This window comes from Falco naumanni, chromosome 1, assembly GCF_017639655.2.
Source record: "Falco naumanni isolate bFalNau1 chromosome 1, bFalNau1.pat, whole genome shotgun sequence".
NCBI lineage: Eukaryota > Metazoa > Chordata > Aves > Falconiformes > Falconidae > Falco > Falco naumanni.
This window is the reverse complement of record NC_054054.1, coordinates 100,607,273-100,623,116: the sequence shown is the minus strand read 5'-3', so window position 1 is coordinate 100,623,116 and position 15,844 is coordinate 100,607,273. Positions and strand designations below refer to the sequence as shown.

The 15,844-nt window shown below is 52.1% G+C and overlaps 2 protein-coding genes across 4 annotated transcripts in view; both read right to left on the bottom strand.

Moving 5' to 3' along the window:
- SUPT4H1 (SPT4 homolog, DSIF elongation factor subunit) lies at positions 1-3,244 on the bottom strand. Its single transcript, XM_040612615.1, has 5 exons — positions 3,130-3,244; positions 2,637-2,743; positions 2,466-2,521; positions 2,206-2,259; positions 1-407 (listed from the first exon to the last, which is right to left on the bottom strand). The coding sequence occupies exons 1-5, from the start codon at positions 3,196-3,198 to the stop codon at positions 340-342; spliced, it is 354 nt and encodes a 117-aa protein (XP_040468549.1). The 5' UTR covers positions 3,199-3,244; the 3' UTR covers positions 1-339.
- A 273-nt stretch (positions 3,245-3,517) lies between these two features.
- Positions 3,518-15,844, bottom strand: part of RNF43 (ring finger protein 43) — a 63,115-nt gene continuing 50,788 nt past the window's right edge. For 2 of the 3 annotated variants that reach the window (XM_040612596.1, XM_040612587.1), the window contains 4 exons: positions 15,503-15,658; positions 14,826-14,928; positions 12,929-14,446; positions 3,518-6,767 (listed from right to left, as the gene is read on the bottom strand). In XM_040612596.1, coding sequence (XP_040468530.1) covers positions 6,724-6,767; positions 12,929-14,446; positions 14,826-14,928; positions 15,503-15,658 — 1,821 coding nt within the window. In that variant the 3' untranslated portion in view covers positions 3,518-6,723. Of the gene's footprint in view, positions 6,768-11,780; positions 11,902-12,928; positions 14,447-14,825; positions 14,929-15,502; positions 15,659-15,844 lie in introns of all 3 variants that reach the window. The other variant, XR_005830589.1, reaches the window with a different exon arrangement.

Genomic DNA, 15,844 nt, shown 5'->3' with positions numbered 1-15,844 from the left:
TGACCATGCAGTATGTTTTATTGAAATATTTACACAGCTATATCCCAGTTCTCTCTCTGTAAAAAAGTTGATGCATTACCATTAAGCACCGCTTCCCCAGACTTACTCACATCCTTCCCTTTGTCAAGGCTCAAAAAAGCATGTCTGTGGTCTGTGCGGGCACACCATGTGTGGTGGAGTCCAGAGGTACTGAGCAAGAGGAGCTGAGCCAGCAAGCTCCCTGAGTCCAGCATCGCTTTCCCACACGCTGAAGCTACAGGGTTTCAGAGCGGTGCCCTGCATGCCCACTGCCTCTCCAAACACAGCACCCAGGAATCCTCCAGGCAGCACAAGAGCCCCTTAGGTTTTTATAGCTGTGTCTCGGGACTTGTAAGCCACGCCACGGCTCTTCAGCTCTCGGACGATCCCTGCAGCAAGGAGACAAACACATTTCAGTATTCTCTAGGGATGAGGACCCATGAAAAAATCTGGCTGCTCTGTCATGTAGCCTTCATTGCAAAGAGCAAGACCTGGCCAATCACCTTCTTCATTTCTCATAGAACTGTCAAGAGTGTTCCCTCTTCTAGTTTAAATGCCTAGATAGAGCTCCCAAACATCAACTCTTGTTTTGCCTTGGGAAGGAACAAGGCAGAGATTTTATGTACATTATTTTCTACCTGAAAATGTTTGAATTTTCTTCCAGAAACTAGCGATTTCTCCCAGATAACTAGCGACAGGACAAGAGGAAACAGCCTCAAATTGTTCCAGGGGAGGTTTAGATCAGGTATTAGGAAAAATTTCTTCACTGTTTCAGTGAAGGGTGGTCAAGCATTGGAACAGGCTTCCCAGGGAGGTGGTGGAATCACCATCCCTGGAGGCATTTGAAAAACATGTAGATGAGTTACTTAGGGACATGTTTTAGTGGTGGGCTTGGCAGTGCTGGGTTAATGTTTGGAGTCGATGATCTAGATCTAAAAGGTCTTTTCCAACCTATATGATTCTAGGAATCTTATGACTGAAGAGATCAAGCTCTTAATGATACTTCTTAAATCTTTCAGTCACTTCTGTGACCTGCCTGCATGTCCCACCTTCTCAGTAACCCCTTAAGAACAGGGCTAGTAGAAGAGCACCATGGGGTTCAGCATTGCTCTCACCAGCACCACGCACCAAGGGACAGCCAAGCGACAGCTTACAAGACCCAGGAGTGCAGCCTGCTGGTTACCACACTCCCCAGTCCTCTTGCTCCTCCCTGCGACGCGAGGATGGGCTGAGCAAGGCCAAATACAGTACATCCCACCTGCACTCCCTTCACCTGCTGCCCAGTGCTCCCTGCCTGCAGCTGCATCAAGCTCAGGCCATCATCTGCTGCACTCCAGTTATTTCAGATGTGCATAAAGCTAGGCCAGCAGGCCTTGGCTTCAAGCCTCGCGATGTTCCAGCTCCTTCCCAAGGCAGATGGCAGAGCTCAGGTCAGAAATAAGAAGCCTGGGATTCCAGACACAAGCACAGCTTTCACCCTGGGGATACATGACTGCAGCACTCCCGGGAAGGGGCACAGGTCAGGAGCCTGCTCTGGGGCAACATACAAGGCAGGGGCTCTCAGCTAGATGGATGATGCAGTTTTGGCATGACAGAGATAAGACCAAGCCTCTACACTCTCCACTCCATCTATAAACACACAAAATGCACCTTAACGTAAGCTTTCAGTGCAGTATGATGATGGAAAGCAGTATCTGCTCACTGAGATTGCCATAACAGCACCCCATCCTGCAGAACTCCTTTCTGTGGACAAACCTTCATGCTTCCCTGTAGCTGAACGGTTTGAAATGCACTCACTTTCCGGAGTCACCCTTTAATCACAGTTTATCCCTCTGCTATCACAGGTTTTAGCCAGTAGCATCTTTAGTATCAGCTTCTGGCAGGCATAGTGATGAATGACTGCAGGTAGAACACCTGTCTGCAGCACCCTGAAACCACCCTCCCATTCAGCATCTCCTTCTTGCAGTCACCTTGCTAATCCCCTCACCCACACGGCATGTGCTCCCTTCACAACACACAGAGTTCACGGAATCCCCAAATACTGATTTCATCACACAGATACAGCACAACGCCCTGCCCAGTTTGTCACCGTGGAGATGACTACAGCCCCAACACCTCACGCGCAGAGTAACCCCTCAGCTGCCATCTGTGCAGGAGCCTCCCCTGAACACAACCCAGCAGCGTTACCTTGGGGCAGGCGGCCGGTCACAGACACTGCGTAGACACCTGGCTTGAAGTTACCTGGGGGAAAGAAAACTCCAAGTTACCCCGCACAACAGCAGCTGGGTGGGCAAGCATCCCTGCCAGCTTCTGCCTGCACAGGTGCCCCCTCACTGGGAGCAGAATCCCCCTCTGCAGCCCCCCCAGCGACTCCCGCTGCCCCCCGGAAGGGTTTGCTACAGAAAACGGACCTCCAGCTCCCAAACCAGCTGGGAAAAAACACTTACTGATTCGCTGCCACTTGGAGACCCAGCTGTCCTCAGGGCTCATCATAGCAATGATCCTGTGGGTGGGATGGAAGTGAGGGGATGCTTCCCAGCCAGGTGACATCGCAGTGCCACCACGGCGACACCAGCACCCCAGGGAACGCGGCCTGCCCGCGCCTGGGCCGCACTCACCCATCGAAGGAGGAGCTGGTGCAGTCGTAGACCATCTCCCGGTTGCCCTTCATCTGCAGGTAGGCATCGCAGTTGTCGCAGCCATCGTACTCGAACTGGTCGATGGTCTGAGGGGGACAGAGGTGTCAGTGCAGGAGGGACGGGGCCCGGCCGGGCCCGGGGGGGCAGAGGGGAGGGTCGGGCCGCGGGCAGCCAGAGAGGCCTACGCCGGGGGAAGGGAGTCCCGGGGCGGAGGGGAAAGGCCCGTCCGGGCGGGGAGGCGTTCAGAGGCCGAGGGAGGCCCAAGCCGTGCGGCAGGAGGAGAGGGCCGGGCCGGTCGAAGGGCCCGGCCCGGGGCAGGAGCGGCCGGGCCGAGTGCGGGAGAAGGGCCTGGCCAGGGAGGCCCGGGCCGGGCGGGGGAGCTGGGCCGGGCGGGGGCGAAGGGCCCGGGCCGCGGCCGGGAGAAGGGCCGGGGCCGGGCGGGGAGCAGCCCTGTGCCCGGGGCGGGCCGCACCTTGACGAGGGAGCAGAGCAGGCAGGCGCGGAGGTGCCGCAAGTCCTTGGGGACGGTCTCCAGCGCCATCCCGCCGCCGCCGACCGCGCCACCGCCGCGCAGGCGCAGAGCGGGGCCGGGCCGGGGCCGGGGGAGGGCAGGGGGGGCCGGGCCGGGGGAGGGCAGGGGGGGCCGGGCCGGGGGAGGGCAGGGGGGGGCCGGGCCGGGGGAGGGCAGGGGGGGGCCGGGCCGTGGGCGCGGAGCGGGGCGGGGCCGGGCCGGGGGAGGGCAGGGGGGGCCGGGCCGGGGCAGTCGCCCGTGCGATTCGTGTCCGTGGCGGCGCCGGGGCCGCGCTGGCGGCCTGGCCGCGGCGTCGGTACAAAGAACAAAACCAGGCAGGCAGACCAGGTACATGGATAAATATATTAGTAAATAAATATATTTCTGAGCACATCGGCATATTCACACATCTTTGTTTCTATCGGACATAAATACCGTTTTGCATATATATAAAACGTATTATTCCTTTTTTTTTTTTTTTTTGGTGTGTGTGTGTCATAATTTATTCCCAAGCCCCAAGAACCAGGACAGACTCGGAAAAAAACCAAACAACAATAAAAACCAACAATAACAAACAAACCTATATTCACATTTCAAAAGGATCTGAACATTACAAACGGGTGAGCAGAGGCTCCGTGTGAGAAGGGCGCCGGTCACGGGGGGAGGGCTGGGGCTTTGGTTTCGGCCAGAGGGACTTTGGGGTGCTCTGGCTTCCATCAGTTTTCAGCTGGGACTTTGGATGCAACAAAGGAAAATTTGCTCCCCCTCATTGCGGCGACGCTGAAGACATTTGGTGACGGAGCCCAAGGGTGCTGAGCACCCCAAAGCGAGAGGTGCAGGAATGGAGAGGCGCTGTTCCCCGTTTTCTCAGGTATTGCTTCTTCCCTTCCAGGCAGCCAAGGATGGTAGTCCGTCTACTGAAGAGGCTCTTAAAAACCACCTTCCCGGAGAGTTCCTCCCTCTCCTCCCGCCCGGGACCCCACTGAGGCAGACCTGCACGCTCGCATCCAGCTCAGCAAACCCTGTGGAGGGGGCCCGGCGTCCAGGGTGGCCGTTTTCCAGGTGACAAGGAGCAGCAGCATAACATGAGGAAAGGAAAACACTTTCAAGCAGGCGGTGCCCTGCATAGCCTGGTAATACTGCAGTGGGGAGTGGAAAGGGTGCGTTAGTGCTGACCACTTTCTCCAAGAAGCTTGGGGCTTGCCACAGCTTCAGAGACCTCCTTTTTTTTTTTTTTTCTTCCTTTTTTATTTTTTTAAGGATAAGGAGGGAAAGAGGGGAGAACTTTCAGACTGCAAACTAGATGCTCATTCCTTTGGGGCAGTGAAATGCATCCCTGAAGGCTCTCAGCCTTCTTGACTCCTAAAGAAACCAGTGGGAGTCCCCAGACTTCATCACCCTCCCCTCTGTAAAGTAACCTGAGGCCTCTGGGATGGTCAGACATTTGGAGCTGGTTGAGACAAGCCATGCACCATGTGCACAAGAAGCTGAACAAGGGGAATCTAGATGCGCTCCTGGGGTTTTTCCCTCTAGTTTAAGATTGACTTCCCTGCAAGGGAAAAAAAAATCTGAGCTTGTGTCTTCTGCTTGCTCTGCAGGACAAGCAAGAGGCTGGAAAGGTTAAAATATAATTCTGCTGGGTTCTTTGATGAAAGACGTTCAGCTCTTCTGTAGCCTGAAAGGTCCTGCAGTGGCTTGGTCACAGGAGACAAGAAATGAACACCAGCAAGGGAATAATGTTCTGTTAGACACAGTGCTATCGTCTGACTTTTAGTACCATCACCTGAACATCACCTGAATTAGTGACTGATTAGCAGCTGGGACAATGATGCCTTTTTCAAAGACTAAGGGCCACAAACCCTGCAAAAAGCTTTCCTCACCAACAAAGGAAGGCAAAGGCAGAATTATCCTGAACTGGGACTACATAACCAGTGCGCTCTCTTGAACTGGAAAGGAAGCTGCTGCTTCAAAGGAAGACACAGAAAGCTTACTGAGCACTGAGCAGATGGGGGAAGTCTGTCCTACACCAGGTTTCAAATTGTCAGGAGTTACCTTCAGCTCCAGTGTTGTATCCTCACCAATGCTTCATTAGCATGAACTCTGGAAACACTTGGTGCCATATAAACATGCACTTCATGTCGGAATCTAGCTAATTCCTTAGCCTGAATGATCATTTAGGGGAATAAACTCAACAGTCTTAATTCCTTGCTGTATGGAAGCTGTTTGGGTTCTATATGTTTTGAATTTGGCAAGTTTTATTTTACTTGAATGTTCCCAAATTATAAGCTATAGGAATTAATAACTAGTGACATTCCAAAAAAAAAAACCAAAAACCCAACCACAAAAAACCCCACAAATGGGAGGAGGGGAAAAAGTAATAAACTGAGAGCCTAGCAATTTTTCAAGTTTTCTCTCTCCATCATCAAAATGTTAGAAAAGGCAGAAGGGTATTTTGAAAACTTCCCTCGCAGGATCATTTCAGGTGTCTCAGAAATGTGGAGATAAGGCTGGGTGATGGATGGGGCTCTGCTCTGCATTTATTATGGGTGCTTTTGCTGAGAATTTTTGCTGTGTCTTGGGGCAATGAGGGAGGAAAGAGAGAAGCAGGAGCCATGTGAACTCAAGGACTTTCCATGATTCCTCTGACAGGGGCATCTCAGGTTTGAAATATGCTCAAAAAATGGGTTGCTCTTAACAGGGCTGGCTATCACACCTATTTTGAGGGTAGGTGGAAGAGCTAGAGGATGAGTGAGAGATTTGTTCACATTGCCAAATGAGAGGGTGGATTCTTTGCAATGGAAAGAGTCTGACACAGCTCCTTCCCAGAAATGCTGACGTTGTCCCTGTGTCTTTGCTTCTGCTGCCGGCAAAACGCAGCAAATGGCCAAGCTGGCATCAGCTGAGGGACAATGAAGTGGTCAAAAGCGGTGAGAGCTGTTGGTTTCCAATAAAGTCAGAGGAAGTACCTGGCAGGGCAGACCTGTGAGTGGTGAGATGAAGAAAAGCTTGTTCCTGTGTCTGAAATAAGAGTGGAAAAGTTAATTGAAGAAGTCTGGCTTTTGACCTAAGTGAGGAAATGAAGTCAGGAGCTACCAGGCCACAGAAAGTAATTTCTGCAGCTTTTGGTCTCGAAGGCTTGTTTATTTTTGAAGTGTTTAGCAAAACCTTCTGTGGCATGAACATGCCAAAATAGCAGCTTGCACTCACTCCTGAGCCCTCCAGCTGGTGACTCCCAGGGCCGGTCTCTGAGCGAGCCAGCCCACGCAGGTAGATGCCACAGGATGAAGATGGGCTGCCTGTGCCTTCAAAGGAGAAGGGGACCTGGAGAACATGGCTCAGTGTTTGCGTGACCAGTGCAACCTGGGGACACGTGAGGAGACCACAAGTGCCACATTGCTTATTTGCAGTCTGCACCTTGGTGTAGGCCATGCAGGCCAGGGCTGGTAATTACGCGTTGCCTGTGCAGAGAGCACGATGTGAGCTCCTCTACGGCTGGTACGCTGAACATCTTTGTCCACTCCAGCTCTCCAGTAAGCAAACAGGCCAGTGTTTTAATTAAACTGAGTGTTCGTGGGCATCCTGGACCTCCTCTTCAGATCCTGCATTCAGAGAAAAGGAAAAAGAAAAATGTCAGCTACAAGCAGCTGAACATTCCCAGATTGCAGCTGCTGGAACCTTCACCCTGCAATACAAAGAACAGATGCTGCAGTGAAAGCTACGTTCTCCCAGTATTTTTGATGGACTTTTCTGGCCACCTCCCCAAAAAGTTTATTCCTCCAAGTTAAAGCACAATAAAACATAAAGATAAGATGTCAAGCTACTCTTTAAATATTTCAGAAGATACAGGCTAAGGGCATGGTGCACCCCAGGATTCACATTGCTACTAGATGTTTGCTGCTTTTGAGGCCTGTTGTTTAAGGAAAATCTGTACAGCTGTTTTAAAAATCATTAGCAACAGAAAATAACACCGGTTTATATTTACACAGCACCGCTGCAGGACCTTCCAGGGACAGGGGACAACAACAACATAAACTCCAAACAACGAAAGCAGACTGGCAGTGATGTGTGTGTGCAAGAAAGGAATGGCACATATGTTTCACAGTGTTCAGGAGGTTGCACAAATTGCTTCTGAGTCCCAAACAGGCCAAATCCAACAAGTGGGTCCCAGTGAGTGCCAGTCCCTCGAGCCCAGCCAGCGAGGACTGCAGCTCATGCTCTTCACCAGCCCTTTCTGCCTGGTGAATTGACAGGCAAGTGCCAAGTAGTTTACTTTGAAACATTCAGGGTAAGGGCTGCCTAGAAATGGTTTGCCCCAAGTTACTGCTTCAGATAGTGCCTTTCTCCCTAAGCAACTGAGTCTTGATGCACACACCATGGTGCCTTTCCCAGGGGTTTTTCAAGCCTGCTCAGAGCTCTCACGCAGTCAGCATAGCCCAGTAAAGGCATACATACATTATTTTTCACATTTCCCTTTTCCTGAATGTTCCTGAGATCAAAAGGAATCAAATGTCCATATAAGTATTCACAGAGAGCAATTCAAAACAACTTTTCAAAACAGTCACAGCAAATTCTTGTTTGTTATAAATCACCAGCTGTAGGAACAGGACCTCTGTAAATTAAATATATGTGAAGAAAACAAACAAATGAGATTCTGCTTTGCAAATGTAGCTAATCGACATGGGAACGTTAATTCATAGGCACAGTGTTATACATGTATATATGTGTGCAGGCATGGCCAAAGTACCAGAAGACGGAGTTTGAGCCTATCTGGCATTTGTCATTTGTGTCACCAGTACACTGAAGAAGCCATTGCCAACTGCTTCTCAAGTACACCAGCTTATGCACAACGCAGAAGAGACGGTACAGCTTCAATCATGCTGTGGTCAGTCAGATGCTCTGAGTGTCAAATAGCATTATTAAAATATTTTCTGAAAACCCTGCCTGTGTGAGTGTCCCCTGTTACACAAACAGAAGGAAAAGTTAAAAAAAAAGGTCTTGAATTGGGAGAGGTGGTAGAGCCTCAGCTGCTGAACTGGCCATCGAGACCTACACAGAGCAATGACCTAAAGGAGCACACCTTGGTGATAAAACAGAAATCTTGTTCTCTGGGTATTAGGTTTTAACGGTGGTCTTTTTCTGCCCTCTAATCCCTTTCCCCTTCTCTAGTAAAGATCAAAGACATGACATGAAAGGGAATGGCTAAGAGGGTGAGCAGGAGATGGAGGAGAGGGGGAGGATGCTGACAGCATGCTGCAGGAGGTGAGATTTCCCAGGGAGAGAAATCAAGAGATTTCATCAGCCTGTGCTGGGAGTAATCTGGCTGTTCTGGGACGAGACCCATGGATGCTGGGGTGGTTTAGGAAGCCATCTAGCTGTAATTCACTGCTGGTTGTATGACTTCTCTTGAAAGGACCCATTCAGCATTGCTCAAGGATTGATTCTTCAGTGAAGTAACTCCCAGGAATAGTCACACAGGCAGGGATGTATCTTTAGCCAAACCCCACCAAGAAAAGGTGGTGGAGGTGCTCAAGGAAGCAGCATAAACTCCAAGCTCATGCAGGCATCTTTGGGATCACCTGCAGTGCACTGGTGATGGCTGTGGGCTGCGTTATTCCCTGTGATGCCAGTGCATGGCACTGCCTGCACAAGTGGAGTTTCTCCAGGGGCTGTGGACCAAGATTCAGCCTCACCTTGCAGCTGGGCGAGGTAACCACACACCTGGAGGGTGCTGCATCCCACAGGAGTACCGTCAGCTTCTGGAAACCCTGGTTTAGGGACTTCCCAAGCCAGAGAGTGTATTTGCATCTCTGCATCATCTCTTGATCTAAGCTCTTGAACCCATTTCACTTCTGGCACCTACCTCCTCTGGGCAGTGAGCACCAGTTTCACTACACAGCGTGTTACCTTATCGGGTGTTTTAAAGCTTCTGGTTCCCATTTGATGCCACCACTTACTTTGTTATAAGCACCAGTGACTCCCTCTTACCCGCCTTCTCCCGGCTCTCCCCATTTCATATCCTCTCTTTCATGTCCTCTGCTAATCATCTTTTTCCCACATGAAAGTGTCTATACTCTGTTTTCTCAGAAAAACCTCTTCTTTATGTACCTTTCCGCACTTCTCCCAAGTCTGCTATATCCTTTTTTGAGCAGCAGTGCTCAGTGGTAGATGATAGCTGTGAAAGCACCATGGACTTACACAGCTGCACACTGGCACTTTCTGCTTGTCCCATATTTGTCCTAATGGTTCCATTAGGAGCTAGCTCCTAATAATAATTTTATTTTTACTCAGAAGCAGTTGTGTTCGTGTGTGGCACTTTGTACTACTTAAATGGGATTTTGCCACTACTGTTGCCTGATAACTCAGCTCAGCGATGTGAGATCCTTCTGTAATGCCTTCTAACCAGTTCTAAAGCTGACAGTCCTGAAGGAGTTTGTCTTTTATAAACCTTGCTGTCTCCTCTCCTTGTCCAGGATATTTATGAGCTTGCTGAAAGGTGTAGACAGTTGGAGAACTCCACTTTCCTCCTTCTCTGAGTAACTTTCCTCCATTAAGACTCATCTGCACTTTGTCTTCTATTTTTCAGCAAGTTATTTACCTACGAGAGCACCTTCCCTTTTATCCTTTGAGAGCTTCATTCCCCTAAAAGATCTGTGAGGCGTTATCTCTCTCTACAAAAGTTGTGTTGCCTCCTCCTCTGGTTTTCACATTTAGCCATGTGCCTACAAGTCAGACCCTGTATTTGAATTTTTAACAATTTGCTTGGCAGGAAAGTCAGGCTCATCATTCTGTGGCTTCAGCTATTTCAAGCTGAAATTGCCCTCAGCTTTTCTTTCTGGCCCTGGGCATGGGTAACAATTGCAGTCCACATTTGTCATTTAGCAGTTTTGTGCTTGAGCCCTTGCACGATGCCCAGGTGAATGATCTCTAGCCCTGGGGATTTGTTACTACCCACCTTACTGATGTGTCTCAGAAATGCTCAATCTGATGATTTGATTTATGAGGGATCCTCTACCCCATGCCCTGAACGGAAATGTGCCAGGGTGAGAACCTCCTCAAGCACTTCCACACTGATCACTAATGCCATAAATTCAGTTTGCTCTTCTGCCATGCAGTTACAGCCCTTGAACATCCCTCTTAGACCTGCGTTACTCCCTGGATCTGCAGAGCCTCTGGCAGCCGCCTTCTGATGGAGTTGAAAACGTTTGCATTAAAACCCTCTATCTTCTTCACAAGTTGTTCATAGAAATCTTTCCTGGCCTGCCTCACCATGGCTCTGCACTTAGCTTTGCATTCAACTCTTTGCTGATTTCTTTGTCTAGCCACACCTTTGCTTTGGAAGAATGGCTTCTTGCTTCTAATTGCCCTCTCTGCTTTGCTGCTAGGCCAGCCCTTTTCTGGGGCATTAAATGATCCCTGTGCCCAAAAGCATCTTATTCTTTTGACTGCTTCTTTTAGTACGATTTGAAGAAGATTCTCCTGTGTATGTGGGCTCCTCTTTCGCAGCCTGTGCTAACACAGTGTAGGACAGCCCTAATACCATACTCCTACTTAGGTGCAATTGGAGATTTTTGTGTTACTTGTCATTGGACTTTACGCTCTCCTTAATGCATAGTGTCCCTCCCATGCCACCAGAAGAGACACACTCTTCTCCTCTCTATAATTTCACCTGAGAATTACAGGGTCCCACTATTTGTTTTGTTGTTTTTTTTTTTTTAAACTGGGTTTCTGAAAAGTTTATGTCAAAACCTTAATTTAAAGCTTTAATTTAAAGCTGGGCTTTCTAATTCATCTACTTAAATTTTTAGCCTTACAACATTTATCTGGAGGCATATATGCATTTCTCCTTGATCTCCTTGTCTATTTTTTGTGTCCTGCTTACAGGGGACTGTCTATTGAGATTGTTCTTTGCTCTTTTTACTTGTTTCCTATTGACTTACGTCCAGTCCCTTTCTAAGATAAAGAATCAATGTGATTATAACTCAAGAGGTTGTGTTATGTCAGCCAATGTGTTTTCAGCTTGATGGCTTTTCTGCATAAGCCCTGCATGAGCTCACACTCTTTAACTGTCCTCAGTTCCTAATAAAGTTAAATCCTTCCTTTCTATGTATTTTCTCAATCTTACAAGGCAATTCTGACTCTCTGGCTGATCCTGAAAGCATCCACAGAAGCTACTGCAGTCAAATAAAATCAGACTGCTTTCGAACACATCGATCCTTCTAGCTCCTGCTAAAGGGAGGTAAGAGGGAATGAAGGCTGTGTGTGCTTGGCAAAGCACGCTGGCACTGGCTTGGGCAGGGGGGCAGAAAGCCTTCCCCCATCATGCCATCAGGAGGTGGGCACAGATCTGGGCCACTGGGGCCATCTACAAAAGGGATAGAGGCATCACAGCACAGAGCCTTGCGATGCCCTGGGCACTGCAGCCCCCCGTGCTGCACAGACTCCTGCTCTGGCGGCTCTGGGAGTCGAGGTCAACGCAACCCCTGAGCAGCCTGCCCTCTCACCAGCAGGGCTCTCTCCGTGTGGAGGTCCCCTGCTGTGGTCCTGGGAGGGCTGTGTCCCAGGATACCATGCCCGCTGCCTCCAGCCCAGGGGACATCAGTACTTGGAGCTACCTGTGAACCAGAGAGACATCTCTGCACTGCTGCCTCCTTGTCTCCCGAAACGGCAGCATCCCTCAGGGCCCTCTGAAGAACTTCCCGTGTCACCTATCTGCAGTGTCAGGTACTTCTGCACCTGAGAAAAAAAAAAAATCTGTTCCTGGGAGTCTGGGAGCCTGGAGCACCACAGGCCGCCAGCACCGTGCTCCATCCAGCCTCTCCCCGTTCCCTGCTGCCTCCTCGGCGGGCGCTCTGCCACCAGCGGCCTGGGTGCGGTGCTGGGCTGGATAGACGGGAATGGGGAGGAAGTTATTATCTCCACGGCGCAATGGGCACGGTGAGTCACAAGTTTAAGGCCAGCATTGTAACAGAAATTAGGCAGCTAGATCTGTATTTGGTACCAAAATCAAAACAATTTGCCTGAGGAGCTGCAATGAGTCAGCGGCACGGCGAGGAGGGGAGCCAGGCTCTGCCTGGAGCCAGCACCTGCCCAGGCTGACTCCGGGTTGCTGCTTTAAGGAGCCTGAGAGAGCAAGGCCTGGGAGCTAAACTCAGTCAGGTTCGTTCAAACAGCCTCGTCTCAAATGCATTTTCCTTCTCTCAGCAGAAGGTGTACAGCAGTTAGGCAAAGGGCCAAATTTTAATTACGTCTGATTTCCAAAAGACACCAAAAAGCAACTCCCACACAACAAAGGCAGGTGAGAAACGAGGGATGTGCAAATCCATAAACTCACTCAGTCTGTTCCCCTACTCCCACTGGCCTCGCACGCTTCCTTCCTTTTTGATTCCAGTTAGCTGGGGTTGGCAGAAACAACTAGAGCCCAATAAGCCTCAAGGATAATGACTCTGACAGTAAGACATCCAGACTGGTGTAAGGACACTGGGAAATGTGGTCTCATGCCTTCCTTTGGGAGACACTCCAGCTAGTAGAGATGTTTAGTTAAAAACAGCCACCTTATTTCTCATTTGTATTATTTTAGGATGAGACTGCAGGGTTTCGTGTGCTCATTAACAGACTTGCAAGTCATTCAGGCCATCACCTCGACAGGTGAGCTCTGAAACCCTTCTGTTGTCAGTGGTCCAGGTCTCCCAGCAGCCCAAGTACCCCCATAACCCACCTCCATGACCCGCTTGCTGCAAGAAGAGGCAAACACCAGACTTACCCTGACTGCCCCGCTGAGACGGGCAGCGAAGGTGAAGACTCAGACTGTGTCTGGGGGTGCCTGTCCCTGAGAAATCAGCAGGAGCCGTGCAGTTTCCCTCCCGTCCTGACAACCCCTCCTCCTGCTTTTTCAGCTCTGAGCCGGACTGTGACACTAAACACTTCCAGAGTGTCCGAGAGCCCGAGCCGCAGGGCAGGCGAGCGCTGGGGATCAGGGGCTGGACTTCGGGTGAGCAGCGGTAGCCAGCGGGATGGCCGTGAGGCACGTGGGCATCGCAGTCTTTGGCGAAGGCTGAGTCCTCGGGCAGGAGAGCGGGGTCGGGCTCCAGGGGACACTTTCTTTTCCTTCGGTGATGACGGCTCTGTAAGCTGTGTCTCGCGGGCAGCGGGACAGGGGATGTGTCAGCTGCTCCTGATTGTCTGTTGGCATCTACACTGAAGTCCAGCCTGTTTGGAGAAGCGGAGGGGGCATGAGGGGACTCCCAGCTTTGCTGAGGACAGGCTGGCTGTCCTGCCGGAGCTGCCTCCTGTAGCACGGCACTGCTTTCCAGAGGCTGCTGGCAGTTATGGCTTTTCTCAGTCCTCTTTTGTGTGCGAGCACCGTGGAAGCCAACCTTGGCCCCAGAGTACCGGGATTTGCGCTGCCCAGCCCGTCCAGGTGGACACTCCGTGTCTCTTCTGTAGTGATGGTGCTGGTGGTGGTGGTAGTGGACGTGGCTGAGCACCTGGGCCTTGGCTGGAGCAGCACCCCCAGGCACCATCAGGTCCAAGGACCTGGGTCGCGTCTCCCTCGGTGGCCGCGGCTGCTCCTGGCCATTGTCGGTGGTGGGTCCCTCTGAGCTGCAGTACACGAAGGGGTCGTAGTCGCTGCTGAGGGAGCTGCGGAAAGTGGAGCAGCTGCCATGGATGCCCTGCAGACTGACGTCCGTGCAGTTCAACATGGAGTCACTGGAGGAACCATGGCAGGGCCCCGAGCTGGAGTCACTGCCTGGCCCGTCTGCCAGGTACCCGCTGTGCTCCGTGAGATAGCTCTCCCCGGAGCCGCTGCTGTTGTGCTGGTGCCCGTGGCCACCCCCCCGGCGCAGGGCAGGTGCACGGTGCTGCTTCTGCACCAGGGCTGCCTTCAGCCCCGGGCAGGGGGGCTGGGGCTGCAGAGAACAAGTCCTGTGGGGCGGCTGTGGCTGCCCGCACGCCGAGGGGTTGGGATGCTGCTGACCCAGCAAGCCCGGGGCCAGGGGGGATGAGTGGCCACAGGCGAGCAGGGAGGTGGCTGGCCTGTAGGGCATGTAGTGGATGGTGTCAAAATCCACCTGGGAGAGCTCGTGAGAGTGGAAGAAGGGGTTGCCATGGGCTGGCTCCGGGGGAAAGCTCCTGAGGTTCCTCTGAGGATACGCGTGTGGGAGGTGGTAAAGGGCATGTCCTGGGTGCTGGCGGAAAAGGTGGAGTCGCCGTCCAGGCTCCATGTCCCGTGGGGCCAGCCTGGAGCCAGCAGCTGTGGCCTGGTCCACCGACTCTCTGGCTGTGGAGAGAGAAGGGAGTGTCCAGCGTACATCCCACAGCCCAGCCCAGTAGCCCCAGCACTGGTGAGCCTCCACTGCACTCCCACTACAGTCCGACATCCCACTCGTAGCCTGCAGCTCCTCACTGCCACCACCAAACCATCTTGGTGGTCCTGCACACTCAGCACCCTCCCTGCTGCCCCGACCTTCTGTTCACACCTCCCTTCCCCACAGGTCTCAGGACTGGAAACCTCTCCTCCTGCTGCAACCCCAGCCCAAGCCCTGCACCTCGCTGTGCACTGCCAGCACACCAGCCGTAAGCATTGCCCAAGGGTACACGGGCACAACCCCTGTACACCACCCCGTCCCTGGCCAGAAGATGCTGTGTCTGAGCCCTACCAAGAATATTGAACATGCAAAGTGGACATGTGTGGTGTTGCTGCAGCCAGGGGTCAACACATTCCCGGTGAAACTCATGGGAGCATGAGATGATCCGCAGTTCCTAGAGAGAGGTGGAGAGAAAAGGAGAAATGTGAGCAAGGAGAATCATGTCCCAAGACCTGGATGGGTCCTTCCTGATGGAAGCAAGCCTTGCAGGATGGAAAGATATCTCATGGCAAGCGGTCTGCAGCCCAGCTTTGCACGGAGGAGGCTGTGCAGCAGCCTGGCAAACCTGGTTCTGCTCACTGTGCGCAGCTCTGGGGTGTCCAGAGAGATGCCAGGCCTCGGGAATAGGGGGGTTTCAGTGCTCTGGAGAAGCAAACCCCACTTTTGCCCCGTTGTTTCAACACGGATGTATTATGGATGTTTTACCCTACAGCAACAGCTGGAGACCCATCTCCAGGGAATCTGAACCTGTAGGCAAGTGACTTCAGCAGGGGCAGGGCTTTTTTGGCCAAGGGGCAGGCAGACCTCCGTCAATGCCGGTCCTTTCACAGCCCTCAGGATTTGCTGAAGGAAACATCTCAAGGGCCTCCCACCCCTGCCAGATTGCTCAGCTCCCACCACAGCTTCCATCTGACCGCAGCCGGGAAGCTCAGGGCCGTGGCTGACCAGCAGCCATGCCCGCAGCCTACCTGGCCCTCGCTGAACTCCTCCAGGCAAATCGCGCAGACCGGGGCTGAGCTGCAGCTGCTGGCCGAGTCCCACCGCGACGCCTGTCGGCACCTTGCCTGGTACCTGCGCGTGGCCAGCTGCCTGATGGCCTGCATGGTCTGCTGCTGCAGGGAGTCCTGCCCCGGAGAAAGGAGGCTTTCAGGAGAGGCTCAGCCTTATGCCGCCACACTTCTCACTACCCTTCCATTCTCAACATGGGAGATCATCAGGAATTTGGGGGTGATACTCATTCCCAGAGGTGACATTTTGTCTAACCTGACTCAGCCAGAGTAGGCTTTGTCACCAGCAGGAGACATCTGGCA

Excerpts from the sequence above, each read along its gene's own strand:
- SUPT4H1 (XM_040612615.1), bottom strand. The coding sequence starts at position 3,198 with ATGGCGCTGGAGACCGTCCCCAAGGACTTGCGGCACCTCCGCGCCTGC. Across the intron at positions 2,744-3,129 it reads TGCTCTGCTCCCTCGTCAAG|ACCATCGACCAGTTCGAGTA; the intron begins GTGCGGCCCGCC and ends TGTCCCCCTCAG. Across the intron at positions 2,522-2,636 it reads ACCAGCTCCTCCTTCGATGG|GATCATTGCTATGATGAGCC; the intron begins GTGAGTGCGGCC and ends TCCCACCCACAG.